General features: G+C 37.9%; 1 protein-coding gene across 1 annotated transcript in view; it reads right to left on the reverse strand.

Moving 5' to 3' along the window:
- Window positions 1–9,968: 9,968 nt before the first annotated feature.
- The window catches only part of LOC145667123 (uncharacterized), a 43,390-nt gene continuing 38,021 nt past the window's right edge, over window positions 9,969–15,337 (reverse strand). The window contains exon 4 of the mRNA XM_081734867.1: window positions 9,969–13,660. Within this exon, the coding sequence (XP_081590993.1) occupies window positions 12,139–13,660 (1,522 nt within the window). The 3' untranslated portion in view covers window positions 9,969–12,138. The remainder of the gene's footprint in view (window positions 13,661–15,337) is intronic.

Consider the following 15,337-nt stretch of genomic DNA (forward strand, 5'->3'; position numbering starts at 1 on the left):
TATTAGTGCATCGATAGACAGTCACAAAGTTACATTATCTCACGATAACGAGGTCATTGCGACAGGTGAGTGGAAACAAAACATGTATATCATGCATATTCGAGTGGTTATTCCGAGTGAACCGGTTGAAGTAAACATTGCAACAACCAAAGAAACGTTACAGTTGTGGCATGAGCGTCTTGGGCATCAAGATAAAAGACATGTCAAAAACATTCTTCAGCAGGCAAACATAGAAGTGAGTGATAAAGATACACAACGTTTCTGTGGTGGCTGTGTGCTCGGAAAAGCATATAAGAAACCGTTGAGGGTAAGACATAACAGGCCACAAAGGGTGGGTGAATTAATAAATGCAGATGTAAATGGTCCAATGTCAACGGACAGTGTACAAGGGTTTAAGTATTACGTGTGCTTCACGAACGATTACAGTAAATATCGCAGAATATTTTTCATTAAACAAAAGAATGAAGTGGTGAGATGCCTGAAAATATTTCTAAATGAAGTATCGACGGCGGGGCATACTGTTAAACTGTTCCGAAGTGACGGTGGCAAGGTATTCGACTGTGAAGACGTAAAAGCTGTTCTAAGTGAGCGTGGAATAACACCAGTTTTGTCTGCACCATATACGTCAGAGCAAAATGGGGTTGCAGAACGTGAAAATCGAACCATTGTTGAGCTGGCGAGGTCAATGCTTTCAGCAAGTGGTTTACCTAGGTTCTTATGGCCTCAAGCATGTGAAACGGCAGTGTATGTTTTAAATCACACAGGAAAGACCCCTCAAACAGGAAAGTCACCAAGTGAGTTGTGGAACAGCACCACAGTGATGGTTTTTGACCATCTTAAAGTCTTTGGTACGCAATGCTACGTGCATATTCCAAAGAAGTTTCGTAAAAAGTTCGACAACAAAAGTATTCATGGGTATATGGTTGGATATCTGAATGAAAAAGATGGATACAAAGTATACATACATTCAAAGAAACGTGTTTTGTTGTCACATGACGTGTACTTCAAGCCAGAAAATACTTGCACTAATTTCTTACAAGTGGTTCCAGATCAGGAGAAAGAATTGGTTGCAGAAGTTTGTACCCAAAAGGAAGAATCGATCCCGGAGAATGATCCGATTCTGAAGGAAGAGATACCGTGTACTGACTCCAACTTTGAAAGCGAGGCAGAAGACGAGGAAGGTCAACCCACCAAACAACTAAGAAGAGAAGTAAAGAAACCGGCCTGGATGACTTCTGGTGAGTTCGCTATGGGTTCAGCGTATATGGCAACAAGTGAAATAGGGGACCCAATATCACATAAAGAAGCCATGCAGTCAGCCAACAAGGAACAGTGGGCTCAGGCTATGAAAGAAGAAATGGAGGCATTAAAGAAGAACCATACGTGGGACTTAGTGATGCTTCCAGATGGTGCTAAAGTGATAACAAACAGATGGGTATACAAAAGAAAACTGAACACTGATGGTTCTTTGCAAAGATACAAAACGGGGCTCGTAGCTAAAGGTTGCGCGCAAAAGGAAGGGATAGACTATGAAGAGACATTTAGCCCTGTAGAAAGGTATGATACAATAAGAACTGTATTTGCAGTCGCAGCAACGGAAAGACTACATATAAAACTGTTTGATGTGAACACTGCATTTTTGAATGGGGTACTTCATGTAGAAGTGTACATGAAGCAACCCGAAGGGTTCGACGATAAAAGTGGTAGAGTGTGCAAGTTGAAGAAGAGCCTGTATGGCCTGAAGCAGGCACCGAGATGTTGGAACGAAAGACTCGCAAAGTTTATGAAAGAACAAGGAATGAAAGTGAGTGCTGCTGATTCTTGTTTGTTCGTTCGACAACGAAATGAAAAAAAGTTAATTGGCTTGGTGTATGTTGATGATGGATTAGTGGTAGGAAGTGATTCTAATGAAATCGACCATTTCTTAAAGCAGTCGAGTAATACATTTGAAATTACTACTGATGAACCTAATAGCTTCTTGGGTATGCAGGTCCAGCGTAGTGAAAAGGGGATTTTTATAAGTCAGCGAGCATATACCGAAAACATTCTCAAAAGATTTAACATGAGTGAAGCAAATTCAGTTGCAACACCATCCGATAGGAGTAGTGGCGGTAGTACAAAGCCGATAAAAGAGGGAAGTCCATATCGTGAACCTGTAGTATGCTTGATTTACTTGGCAATGGCAACACGTCCTGACATTGCTTTCGCAGTTTCTCAAGCAGCTCGAGCCGTTGAACAGCCAACAGAAGAGGATTGGATCAAGATTAAAAGAATCTTCAAGTACTTGAAAGGTACATTCGACTATGGCCTAATGTATTCATCACACAACACCACGGGTTTAAAAACCTTCAGTGATGCTGATTATGCCGGAGACATCTAAACAAGACGGCGTAGTTACAGTGTTCGCAGGAAGTGTAGTAACGTGGTCAAGTCGCCTTCAGAAATCAGTGGCTTTGTCAACAACGGAAGCTGAATTCATTGCGGCGAGTGAAGGTGCGAAGCAACTAATGTGACTAAAGCGACTGTTGACTGATTTGGGCATGAAAATTGGTGAGAAACCTGTATTATTAGTAGATAATGCTAGTGCTGTGAAATTGACAAAAAAAAATTCACAGAAGGTCAAAGCACATCGAAGTAAGATACTACTTCGTACGGGTGTGCTATCAAAATAAAATTGATATAAAGCATATTGCGGGTCAAAATCAGGTACCTGATATATTTACCAAAGCATTAGACAAGTCAAGGTTTTGAAAGTTTGCGTAAAAATATCGGAGGTTGCTCCAGTAATATGGCAGGACAGTGTGCTTAGGAGGAAGTGTTAAAAAAGATAATAAGCAGACTCTCTCAGTGCGAATTTTGACTGTCATTTGTTAGTTCTTTTTTTTAAAATATGTATTGAGGGTGAAGGTGTTTACGAACCGCAATGTACTCTGGGTACGTGAACTGGCAGTAGTGCTAGATAGGAGAAGTTGTCTCTGCTCTTTTTTGTATTGTTAACTCTGAAATACTTATGTTAGTAATCTAAAAGGAGTGTTATGTTCAACATCATGTTTTAAGAAATCTTCAAGTGCCTGCAAAATATATTTACATACAGTTCAGATATTAGTTTAATTTCAAATCCTGCATTTGCTTCTTATAGAAAAGCGTGCTCTGCCAACAGGCCGTAACAAAATTTTGTATGTACTTAAGATCGTCTATCCATAAAGTTAAAAAAGGTGGCATCAAACCGTAGAAATGTGGAAGTTCGTGCTCCTGTTTCGGGAAGAATATTTGTGATATATCTGTGCTTTATCATTTCCATTGTGAACCCAGTAGTAAGGTTACGCCTAGTCTGCGTTTGACAATGCATCGCACAATATCTCCAGCTGGAAATACCGTTATCTTTGTTGCAACAGGACACTCCATTAATATATTTTACAATGTTAAACACAGATCGGAAGAAAAGAGTGAGAGTGACTTTGACAACGTGATCTCACGTTGGAGAAGTGTGCGAAATCAGGTTCTCCATATTCTGTGTTTAATGTAGTGATGTACAGAAGAATGCTGGTCAAAAGTGCAGTGAACACAAAACATTGTTTAAAGTATACTTCCAAAATATACAAAGCATTAAAAACAATTTTACGGACTGTGCTATTAATATTAGTTAGTTGCTGGAATATGGGTCTTCAGTGGTGAGTGAAAAATGGCTAAAGGAATCGGGAAGGAACTGTGGAATGCCGTTTCTCTTCCAATTCTCTATATAGAGAAACGACCGCAAGACCATAGGAGCGGAGTATGTATTAAAATAAATGGGACAGCAGAGTCGAGAATGATCTCTTACGTGAGTGTGAAATTATTTGAGCCGAGGTAAGCAAACATAAACTTGAAACATGCCACGAATTACTTCCAGATGACGTCACAAGGTGACAAAATTTGCTAATTTTGGTGACTATCCCCTTGGCGGATCCCATGGCACAATTTGTACCACACGGGTGTTTTATGGTACATTGCGTTATAACTCTTCTATTTGAGCTTTTTCGTCCGTTTTTTTTCTGTTTTTCAAGTCCAGAGGCATTGTAGAAGAAATTACGTATGGTTTCACACCTTCCTGCGTCCAGAAAGGAGGCGATGACGTCATAATTTTAAAATATATTTTTCTCTTATAAAGCCTATGTTCATGATTTTTTGGCTGGATTATTTTTGCTCGTAAAAGATTGAAATTTTGCACAAACATTCAGTCCACCGAGTAGTATTTACCAGATTTTTTTTCAGATATCTGCGTTAAAACAGGGGGTGTCCAGAGGGGCTAAAATTTGAAAAAAGGGATATTTTTACCCAAAAAATCCAGTATTTCGTCATTTTCCCGCCCTACATACATGATGGAGACACGTGAATCATACCGCCTGAAAGTCACTTCTATTCTGAAGAGAATGACGGTCGAATTATTATTATAGGGTAATTAGAGATGTCTGAGGGAATTTTTGTCAAAATATACTTCTGTATAGGGAAAAAAGGGACATGGTCGGTATATTTTTTGCGGGCTTATTTTTTCATGTAGAAGATTGAAATTGTGCACAAACATTCAGTCCACCGAGTAGTATTTACCAATTTTTTCAAATTTCTGCGTTAAAACAGGGGGTATCCAGAGGGGCTAAAAGTTGAAAAAAGGGATATTTTTACCCAAAAAATCCAGTATTTCGTCATTTTTTCGCCTTACATACATGATGGAGACACATGAATCATGGCGTCTTAAAGTCAGTTTTATTCTGAAGAGAATGATGGGCGAAACATCACCCTGGGGTAGTTAGAGATGTCTCAGAAAATTTTTTACCTGAGATAATGGTCTTTTAGGGTAATTTGGGGGTAATTATTGATAAAATTTCTCCCGCCCTTACTATTCAAGATAAAAGCTTGAAATTTGGCACACACATTCAGTCTACCAAGTACTATTCATCAGATTTTTTGAGATCTATACGTTCACACAGGGCCGCTCCAGAGTGGCCCAAAGTGTGAAAAAAATCCCTCCGAAATTTTCCATTTGACATCATTTATCCCTCTGCTGATATACGGTATGAGCATGCAAGTGATACCACTTGAAAGCCAGCTTTATTCTGAAGAGAATGAGGTATGAACCATGATCCTAGGATAAATAGTAACGATGCAGTAGCTGCTTGACTGTAAGTCTAAAAAAATATCCCAAAAACCCAGGATCTGGAAATGGCTATAACTTGGGCTTAGATATGGATCGACAGTAAACATGGGATAACATCAGACACAAATGACACCCCTCTGTCGACTATTCTATTCAAGGGCTTGATTTGGGAGAGTACAATATTCATAACGCACATAAAAGTAACAGCTTCGATTATGTCATCTCTATTTTTCTGACAGAATTTGACATCTCACATAAAACGTTGGTTCTCTCAGACCATGAGTTCCCCGTTCCCTATCTTACTCTCAAGCCCAGCAATCAGTAATCCAGCTCAAAAAGAAAGCTTGTACCTGACTGGAGGAAGGCTCCTTTGGGTAAAATTTTAAAGTACTACAGGTGTTACAGTAGGGATGGCCGGATCCGGATTTCGCATCTGGGTCCGGATCTCGGATTTGGGTTCGAAATCCAGATCTCAGATCTTGACTCTTATCCAAACCCACATCCCAGCCAAATTGTGATAAACTTGAATATCTAAAATTCGTCGAAATTAATTTCACGAAGTCCTGACAGTGAAGAAGAAAACAGAAAATTAAGACGAATATTGACAAGTCTATTTGTCTCCTTCATTCTACACTAAAGATCAAATGTTTGCCTTACTAAAAAAAAAAATCTGATTTGATCCGGATGAGAGTTCGAATGTCGAATCTAGGTCCACCCGGTTGCAGGGCCAAGATGAAATACACACCTATTTATATTTGAAACCGGAAAACAAAACTCGAATATTTAAAATTCTTCAATACACCTATTTCATTGACAGTTAAGGAAACATAAACAGTTAAGAGAAGTATTGACTAGTTTTTACGTATATTTATCTTGCTCAATCTGCTCAAAATATCAAGTGTATACCTTACAATTAGATTTAATAATTATTTAGTAAATCACAATATGAGCACCGAGAATAAACTACGAATTTTGGTGCCCCTTATCTAGATTTGAAATTTCCGATTCATACATAGAATCAGGCTGGAAAATAAATATTTGAGACCTGGACACCGAAACATGTGCTACTACCAAGATCGTAGGCGTTTGTGCCTAGGTAATGCGAGCGGAAGGCACTTGCACTAATTCCGCATGTACTTTGGGGAACACAAGAAAATAAAAACAGATAAATGTTCTTTTTCAGGGGCAAGTCGCGCTTTAACATGACTTTTCATGAGTGTTATGTTGAAATACGAAATCTGTAATGGCGACTTATTTGAAATAAATGCCTTTTCTTTTTTAGCAATAAAGTTAGGTACTTTCACATCGAGGAAAAACCAGCAAAGCACATTCCACTAATTAGAGTGCTGGCTCTTATGGAAGCTTTCACACTGAACCGAAGATTTCCCCATTTGGCCAAGTTTCTTTTGGACTTAGCCTGTAGACAGCTTCTGGTCTCAATTATTCCCATATAACAAGACTAACCATATATAAAGTTCGTTCGGAATGATTTAAAATAGCACTAATTTACCTTAAGGGGATAATCGCGATTTAAATATTCGTAAATCAGAAGAGATGTAAAAGTTGAGCGTTAAAATAAATCCGATAATTCCTAATGCAACATAATGATAGCAATAAAACTCCTTATGTAACATTTTCAAAGCTAAGATTAACAGTTATGTTCTTGAAGAGGGTTTATGGCAACATAGAATATTATAAATCCTATTATCATATGTAGTACCTCTGACAGCCCCGCATTTCACATCACCATCGCCCTTCATCCTGACAAGTGGGCAATTCACTTATCCACAATGACTTTTTAGGTGTTTCAGTGGCATCAATATCTCAGTTTGGGTTTTAGGATCATGCTTCGGTGAACCTTGACTACCGCCATCAGCAGCTAGTAGAGAAACAGAACTTATTTCTCTATTAGATAATGTGGGTAACTATAGCTTTTCATCTATAGAAGACGGAGAGTGTATGGTATTATCGCAGGAAATATTTGATACATAAGACTTAGATTGTCAGTATTTAGGAGCAACTTTTAAAATAATGTTACTTTAAATGTGCTACGGATTAGCTGAGAAAATCCGACAGCCATAGTCGTGTGGTCTGTGGCATTAGGCTGTGGATCATTTTATGTGAATGTCTTGGATTCAAATCCCGCTTCGGGCAAAGGTGCTTTTAACTGTCCTCGTTTACTTCTATGTCTGTGTGGTGTCATAATGATTACAGTGTAATCCGTGCAAAGCGTTCAACAGGTTAAATAATATGATAAAAAGCTGTTACCTTTTTATATATAAAAAACAGTGGTAAGCGCGTGCCTTCGGTGCCCGTGGTCATGGGTTCAATTTCCGGAGGCACTCAACAATTTCGATGTTAACCCAGCATCGTGAGGACAATTGGGGACTTATCTTAAGTAAGAGGTAACGGACTCCAGTCTAGAAAGTCGGCAATAGGGATTTCTGGTGACGATGCGCTGACTACACATCCCCACTTTGAACGTAAGCCCGCTAGTAGGAACCAAACGACTGTCGTGCCAAGAATTTAGTTCTTTTAATTATCATAAATGCCTTATTTATTATTAAATTTTATCCAATATTTTCTTTTCAACTAGTTTGTGAAACTCAGAGCTAGCTACTTGTTTCCTTTTTAATTCATGTTCATGTAAGCACAACTAATCACTAAGGAAAAACAATCTTTTCAATAAAATTCGCTCGGCGTCTTTCGTAGCTCTAAGTTTAGTTATTTTTAGCTTTTTTTATGTCGAAGGGTGGTTTATCATTTTCCCCTAGATTACCCTATTTTTTTTTCTAGTTTTACCTATGTTTCTTTGCAGGCACATTGCACCTATACGCACGTGCTTAATGTGTTCGTTTACAAAAGCGGGCCATTTTCCTGCCACTATAGAAAGTAAGAGTGCCCTGTATCACAGAACTGTTAATTGACGTATGTAAGAGAATATATCTGTGATGAAGTCATAATTACTCAGTTTTTGCATCGTACATAGTTTCCTCATCCTCATTAATCTATTCACCCCCGCTTCCTGAATTCCAGTTCTAGTATTCTTTCTTGGTGGGGGACTGATGTCTCATGTAGTCTTATTAACTATAACATCAGCAATAAAGAAAGTAGGGTTTAATTTGCTCTAATTTTAAAACATTACGTTAATTAAATAATAATAATAATACGGAGCGAGTTCAGGCTACTTGTTAGGATTTTTGCTTCGCAATTGGTTAATACCGGGTTCGAATTCGGAGACCAGATCTCCTGACTTAGGATTTTCCAGGGTTGTTCCTCAGTTATACTGGGGAAATGCTAGGTTAGTACCTTGATCTAAGGCTCTGGAGACCTTCCATTCCTTTTCCAATGTTGTTTTCATCTGTTGATTACTACAGTGTAAAGTGGTCTCTTTGGATGTATCTGGTAGCTTATACTAAATAAACAATAACGACGTAATATATCTTCACGAAACATGTAGGTTAATTTAACTACAGCCTTACAGTCACAATAGATAGATAAAGTTTTAACATAAATTTCCTGACTTTTAAATACTATTTTCATATTGTTTCAGCTTTTAATTTTCTTTTGTATGTTCCCACCGAAAAACGAACCTGAGATCACACGAACAAATGCGAATATGTTAAATATTTTTTAATACTTTTAACATACTAAAAACAAAACGTTCAATGATACGATACATGGATGTTTTGGTTACGTCCTGCAATGTATGATTAAAGAAACCTGGAGGGTGAAGAAAAATTAAAAGAAATCTCTTTTATATTTACTCCAACAAACTCCCGACCTCAGAAGGGCAAACATAAGTTAGGTAATAAAGTCATACAACGAACACAACTATATCACTTTCCTGAAATTCTCGTGTGTATGTTTAAAAGTCTATTGTTGTTCCACGCCAACCAGTCTATATTTAATGTTGTATATACCTTCGAAGTGAAAGATATTTATTATTACATTTGTTGATAGTTGGACTGTAATGAGTCAGAAACTACTATTAATAGAGAGATTGTTTTGTCTAGTATTCCTGCAATTAGAAGGGCCTTATCTAAAAGATATTTCATTTGTATATGAGAAAATACGAAAGTTTATTTTCTAAAAAATAAAATAAATATTTTCAATGTGAAGCTAACATTAAGTTTCGAAGAGGAGCTAAGAAAAGAACTTGTTATAATTTGCATCTGTTCTCAGACATCTGAATATACTCTGAAATGGGAAGAAGTCAAACTTAAAAACATTTTACTAAAGAGACATCCAAAGAAAGCGCAACATGTAAATATTGCTAGGTTAAAATAAATTAAAGAACAAAGGTAGCACAAACGTGTTATGGAAACATTTAAAAGCACACCAACCTACTATATTAAGGAATCCGAGAAAAGTTTTGACGAATTTTAGTATTCAATTTTATCACAATTTCAGATGTAGGTTTGGATACGAATCATGATCTGAGATCCCAGATCCGAGATCCGAATTTCGGATCCAGATCCGAGATCCGGACTCAGATCTGAGATCTTAGTTTTGAATTCGAGATCTGGATCTAGGTCCGGATCCGGATCTCACTGGATCCGAAAATTTTTGGCCATCCCTATTTTACAATGGACACTTTTACTAGATGGAACAATAGACGAGGCACTGGATTCTTTCGCCGATGTTTCTAGTACAACAATAAAGATTTCGTACTTTTCAAAATAGCAAATACAAGGAAATTGCCAACATGGCACGGCAAACAGAGTCGCCACACATTCCGAAAAAAGGCTTGGGAACTGTGGCGTTCACTTCCAAATGAATATATATCTTAAAAGGAATTTCTGATGTAGGACTTTGTATAAAAAAGCAATTGAGATGCAGTAAATACCTAGACTATATTTTTAAAAAATCAGACACCAGCATCAACAACTTTGTTCTCTTATATGATCTAGGTCTAAAACTTCTAGCATACCTCTTTTGACATACAATGATGTATCAGGTGCAGAATATGAAGAAAGAAGAGAAAATTTTCATGAATACTTTTATAACAAATTCTCAAATGCATAATCAACGTACTTCCCTGTTCAATCCGTTTGCTCGTCCACTTTATCTCATTTATCTTTCACTCCTCTGGAGGATGAGTTACTCTTATTTTCTCTCCGGCATAAGAGTTTCTGGCCAAAACCACATAAGCCAGACCTTCTGCGTTCGACATCGTCTTTTTTTTTTTCCACTTTCGCTCATTTTTGATAGATGTTTCAAGGAAACCTGTTTTCCCAGTTTTAGGAAAACAGCCCGTGTCCCCACTTATAAATCTGGATTATGAAATTAGGTGTTATCCTAAAGCAATATCTCGCGTCTCAAACATATCAATCCTCTGCTAGAAAATTATCAAAGACATTAATTATTTCCGGTTCAGTACAATCCCAAATTTGGTAGTGGAGGGTGGACGGCCGATCTGCCGTCAGAGCGAGCCAAAATGTGATTTCTTTTTGTTTAATTCGAAGCCTATATCTTGAGATAAGTATTCACTTGTGGAATCGTCACTGAAACCTTTCTCGGCGTCAGCCATCTTTTCACTATGCAGCACTCCGTGTGGCGGCAAAGCAGAAGCGCCGCTCGCAATGTAGAATTTGCCGTAACATCTCCATCCAAATACGGACGTAACCAACTTCTCTTCTAGACCTATATTCCGTTACCAAGGGCAGAGACGTCATTTGAAGGAATTAACGATGTCTGATCCGTTTATTATGTAATACTATTGTAGACCTCTATCGCAGTATATATATATATCGTGCACTTAACATTTCTACCAAAACTTAACAACTTGTGAGTGCGCCAAATCGTTTTGTTATGTCTAGTAACATGTCTTGCTAAAGCAGAATACAAACTATATCCTTTTGGACACCTACCACATGCGCCTGGTTATTCAGCTGTGCGCTTTAACATGCGATTTGCAAAATGTGAACTGCCAGCAAATATCTTTCTACACTCCCCGCCCGTTTCAGATTTCTGTCCTATCTGGATTAACATGTGCTTTGATATGTGTGAACATTAAGTAAATGCCACGCTACGCTCTTTGCATGTTTTTTCATTTGTGTATTGAAATGTTTTGCTACGTTTGAGCGTAAATTATATATTTTTCCACATCTTTTGTTCGCGTGAGATATTCCTTCTGTTTGGATTAACATATCTGTAGCCAAAACTGAACGTCCATTAAATGCCTTTCGATATGTGTAGTACTTTAGCCCTGTCTGGATTAACATGTGTGTAGCCAAATTTGGATGTTGATTAAATCCCCCATCACACTCTTGGCATGCGTAATATTTTGCTTTTGTGCAAATAAACATGGAATTAGCCAAACTTGACCGTTGATTAAACGTCTTATCACACGTTTGGCATGTGTGTAGCTTTGCTCCTTTATGGATAACATGTGCGTTGTGACCTACGAACGTGGACTACATCATTCACCAGACTTAGCACGTGTAACGGTTTTCTCAACTGTGGATTAAAATGGGTGTAGCCAAATTTGAGCGTCGATCAAATACATTCTCACACTCTTGGTAAGTGTAATGTTTTTCTCCTGTGTGCATTTACATGTGTGTAGCCAAAGTTGAACGCCGATTAAAAGCCTAACCACACACTTGGCATAAGTAATGCTTTTCTCTTGTGTGTATTAAAATCTAACTAAATTTGACCGGTGATTAAATGCCTTACCACACTCTTCGCATTTATGATGTTTTTCTCCTGAGAATTAACATGTGTTTAGGTAAACAAAATTCTTGACCACACTCTTCACGTGTGCTATGTTTTTCTACTCTATGGGTTAACATGTGCGATTTTTAATTTGAACGAACACTAAATCGTTTTCCACACTCTTGGCATTTGTAACCTTCTTTTCTGGTAAGGATTAGCATGTGTGTAGCCAAATTTGAACGTTGATTAAATGCCTTACCACACTTTTCGCATTTATGATCTTATTCTCCTGTGTGGTTTAACAAGTGCGATATTATTTTTGAACGTAGACTAAATGTCTTTCCACACTCTTAGCATGTGAAACTCTTTTCTCTTGGGTGGATTAACATGTGTGTAGCCAAACTTGAACGGTGATAAAACGCCTTACCACACTCTTCGCATTTGTGAGGTTTCTCTCCTGTGTGGATTAGCATGTGTTTAGCCAATCTTGAACGTTGATTAAAAGCCTTACCACACTCTTTGCACTTGTGATGTTTTTCTCCCATGTGGATTAACATGTGTGTAACCAAATTTGAACGTTGATTAAAAGCCCTACCACACTCTTCGCATTTGTGAGGTTTTTCTCCTGTGTGGATTGGCATGTGTTTAGACAAATTTGAACGTTGATTAAAAGCCTTACCACACTCTTCGCATTTGTGAGGTTTCTCTCCTGTGTGGATTAGCATGTGTTTAGCCAAACTTGAACGTGTATTAAAAGCCTTACCACACTCTTCGCATTTGTGAAGTTTTTCTCCTGTGTGGTTTAACATGTGTTTAGCCAAACTTGAACGTGTATTAAAAGCCTTACCACACTCTTGGCATAAGTTAGATTTTTCTCCGGTGTGGTTTAACATGTGTGTAGCCAATCTTGAACGTTGATTAAAAGCCTTACCACACTCTTTGCACTTGTGATGTTTTTCTCCCATGTGGATTAACATGTGTGTAACCAAATTTGAACGTTGATTAAAAGCCTTATCACACTCTTCGCATTTGTGACGTTTTTCTCCTGTGTGGATTAAGATGTGTGTAGCCAAATGTGAACGTTGGTTAAATGCCTTACCACACTCTTCGCATTTGTGATGTCTTTCTCCCGTGTGGGTTAGCATGTGTGTAGCCAAACTTGAACGTCGATTAAATGCCTTACCACACTCTTCGCATGTGTAACGCTTTTCTCCAGTGTGGATTAACTTGTGTGTAGCCAAACTTGAATGTGTATTAAAAGCCTTACCACACTGTTGGCATTTGTGAGGTTTTTCTCCTGTGTGGATTAACATGTGAGTAGCCAAATTTGAACGTTTATTAAATGCCTTACCGCACTCCTCGCATTTGTGAGGTTTTTCTCCTGTGTGGATTAACATGTGGGTAGCCAAACTTGAACGTTGATTAAATGCCTTACCACACTCTTCGCATTTATGATGTTTTTGTCCTGTGTGGATTAAGATTTGTCTAACCAACCGTGAACGTTGATTAAATGCCTCACCACACTCTTTGCATGTGTGTAGCTTGTCACTTGTGTGGATTAACGTGTGCTTTCCCAAACATGAACACACACTAAATTCCTTTCCGCACACTCCGGAGGTGTGGGATTTCTCACCTGTTTGCACCAAATTACCGTTCGAAAAAGATGAACTTTGACTAAAGCGTTTATCACTCTTTTGGTACGTTTGACGCTTTTCACTTGCCTGTCTTAACGTATGTCTTGACAAACGTGATCGATTAAATCCTTTGCCAAACTGCTTCGAAGTATAAGATTGCTCATCTGAATAAGAAATGGCCTCTTTTAATGTAATAAACATATTCCCTTCTCCGTGAAAACCAAATACGCTGTCCTGCCTGCAAGAATTTCAAGAAACAAGGAAATGTGAATGGAGATAATAACGAAGTACCAACAAAAAATGAAATCATTCGCTATATTTCATGATAAAATTAAGTTTATTTTTGTTCTATTAAATGAAATACGTTAGAAATATGACAGGGAGTACCATTGAGAAGTATTCATATATCTTTACTCTCAAAGAAGAGGATGTAATTTGTCTTAATGTGTCAAATTGAACAATCATTTGTATACTAGCGGACATAAATCTTTGGCCAGGTAATGGCGACTGCTTCGAAACATGTGCACAGTATGATAATTAAATCTGTGACATCTGTAGTTTCGTGTGCAGAAGAAACACAGTGTGAACCAAAGGTTTAAGAATAACCCAAGCTATAAATGTAAACTCTGCCGAAGATTACTCACTTATATATTGTTATAAAAGAAACACGAAAGACTTTTTAAAACGAAGAAAAGTAACAAAACTTTCCAAGCGGAGGCACAGAAACATAACGTAATCGACTAAGGACGAATCACTTGCCGCATAGTGATCGTGGTTCAGTGGTCAAGGCGCTTGACCAGTAATCTGGATGTTCCTGGATCGAATCCAGGTCCAGCATTTTTCCTTCAGGAATTATGATGGCGATTGATCGGCGATGACACACATTTTATTATCTTCAGAAATTTGAATACTCGGATGTTACAATACTTGAACTATCAAATCTACAGGAATAATAATACTACTAATAAGAATTATCTCGTAGAAGATTAAAAATTAGAAACTTATGATCGCTCAGGTCATATCGGGATGAGACTTAACATTCGACACAGGAGAAGGCTAATTCAAATCATCGTCTCACTTTGGAGATGAGAATCGAGACGAGACAAAAATTATCGTAAACATTTTTCGTTTTATCTCATTTCTCGAAATAATGTATGCCCCTTTTTAAGTAACAAATGGTCTCTTGACTGAATCTTATACGTGATTTTGTTACTTTGTATTTCAGACCTCACTGAATTATGGTCTGTGTATATATTTTTGTAGCAAACCTTTTATAATTACATGTGCAAACTCTAAAGGTTAGTATATTATATGACTTACTGTTCAAAGATATTCAGTTTTTTTTATAGTTATTTCCCTTATAACGTACAGTGGAATATTTTCTACATGAAACTCTAGTGAAAAGCTTTCGTTTAAATTTGAGTAGCTGCAGAGGTATCTCATGAAGGTATGGAACCTGTTCCCCGAAATCCCTACACTTGAGTAAGTTTTGTAACTTTAAAACTTTTCTTCTTCTTCTTCTTCTTCTTCTTATTATTATTATTATTATTATTATTATTATTATTATTATTATTACTGAAGTGTTGGTTCACCCTGTTTCACCCAGCTCCCGGGTAGTGGAAATGAAATTTTTGAGTTTTACATCCCACGGTTATGCCGGTTAGGCTAAAGGAGACGGTGATGATGAGTAATGTATGAAATGGTGGAATGAAGAAAGTGGGAGGAAACGGGAGAACCCCGAGAAAACCCACGCACACGGTGTTTGTCCATCACAAAGTTCACTTAGCGCGAGGTTTGATCGAGGGTTTGAACCCGAGACCCCTAGCACCAGAGGTGAACGCTCTACCACGGAGCCACCGCGGCCCCTCCCCGGGTAGTGGGTATTGTGCTGAACAAACAAAGTGTGTATAGGTTT

Source organism: Thermobia domestica, chromosome 12 (genome assembly GCF_964235325.1).
Source record: "Thermobia domestica chromosome 12, izTheDome1.hap1.1, whole genome shotgun sequence".
Lineage (NCBI taxonomy): Eukaryota > Metazoa > Arthropoda > Insecta > Zygentoma > Lepismatidae > Thermobia > Thermobia domestica.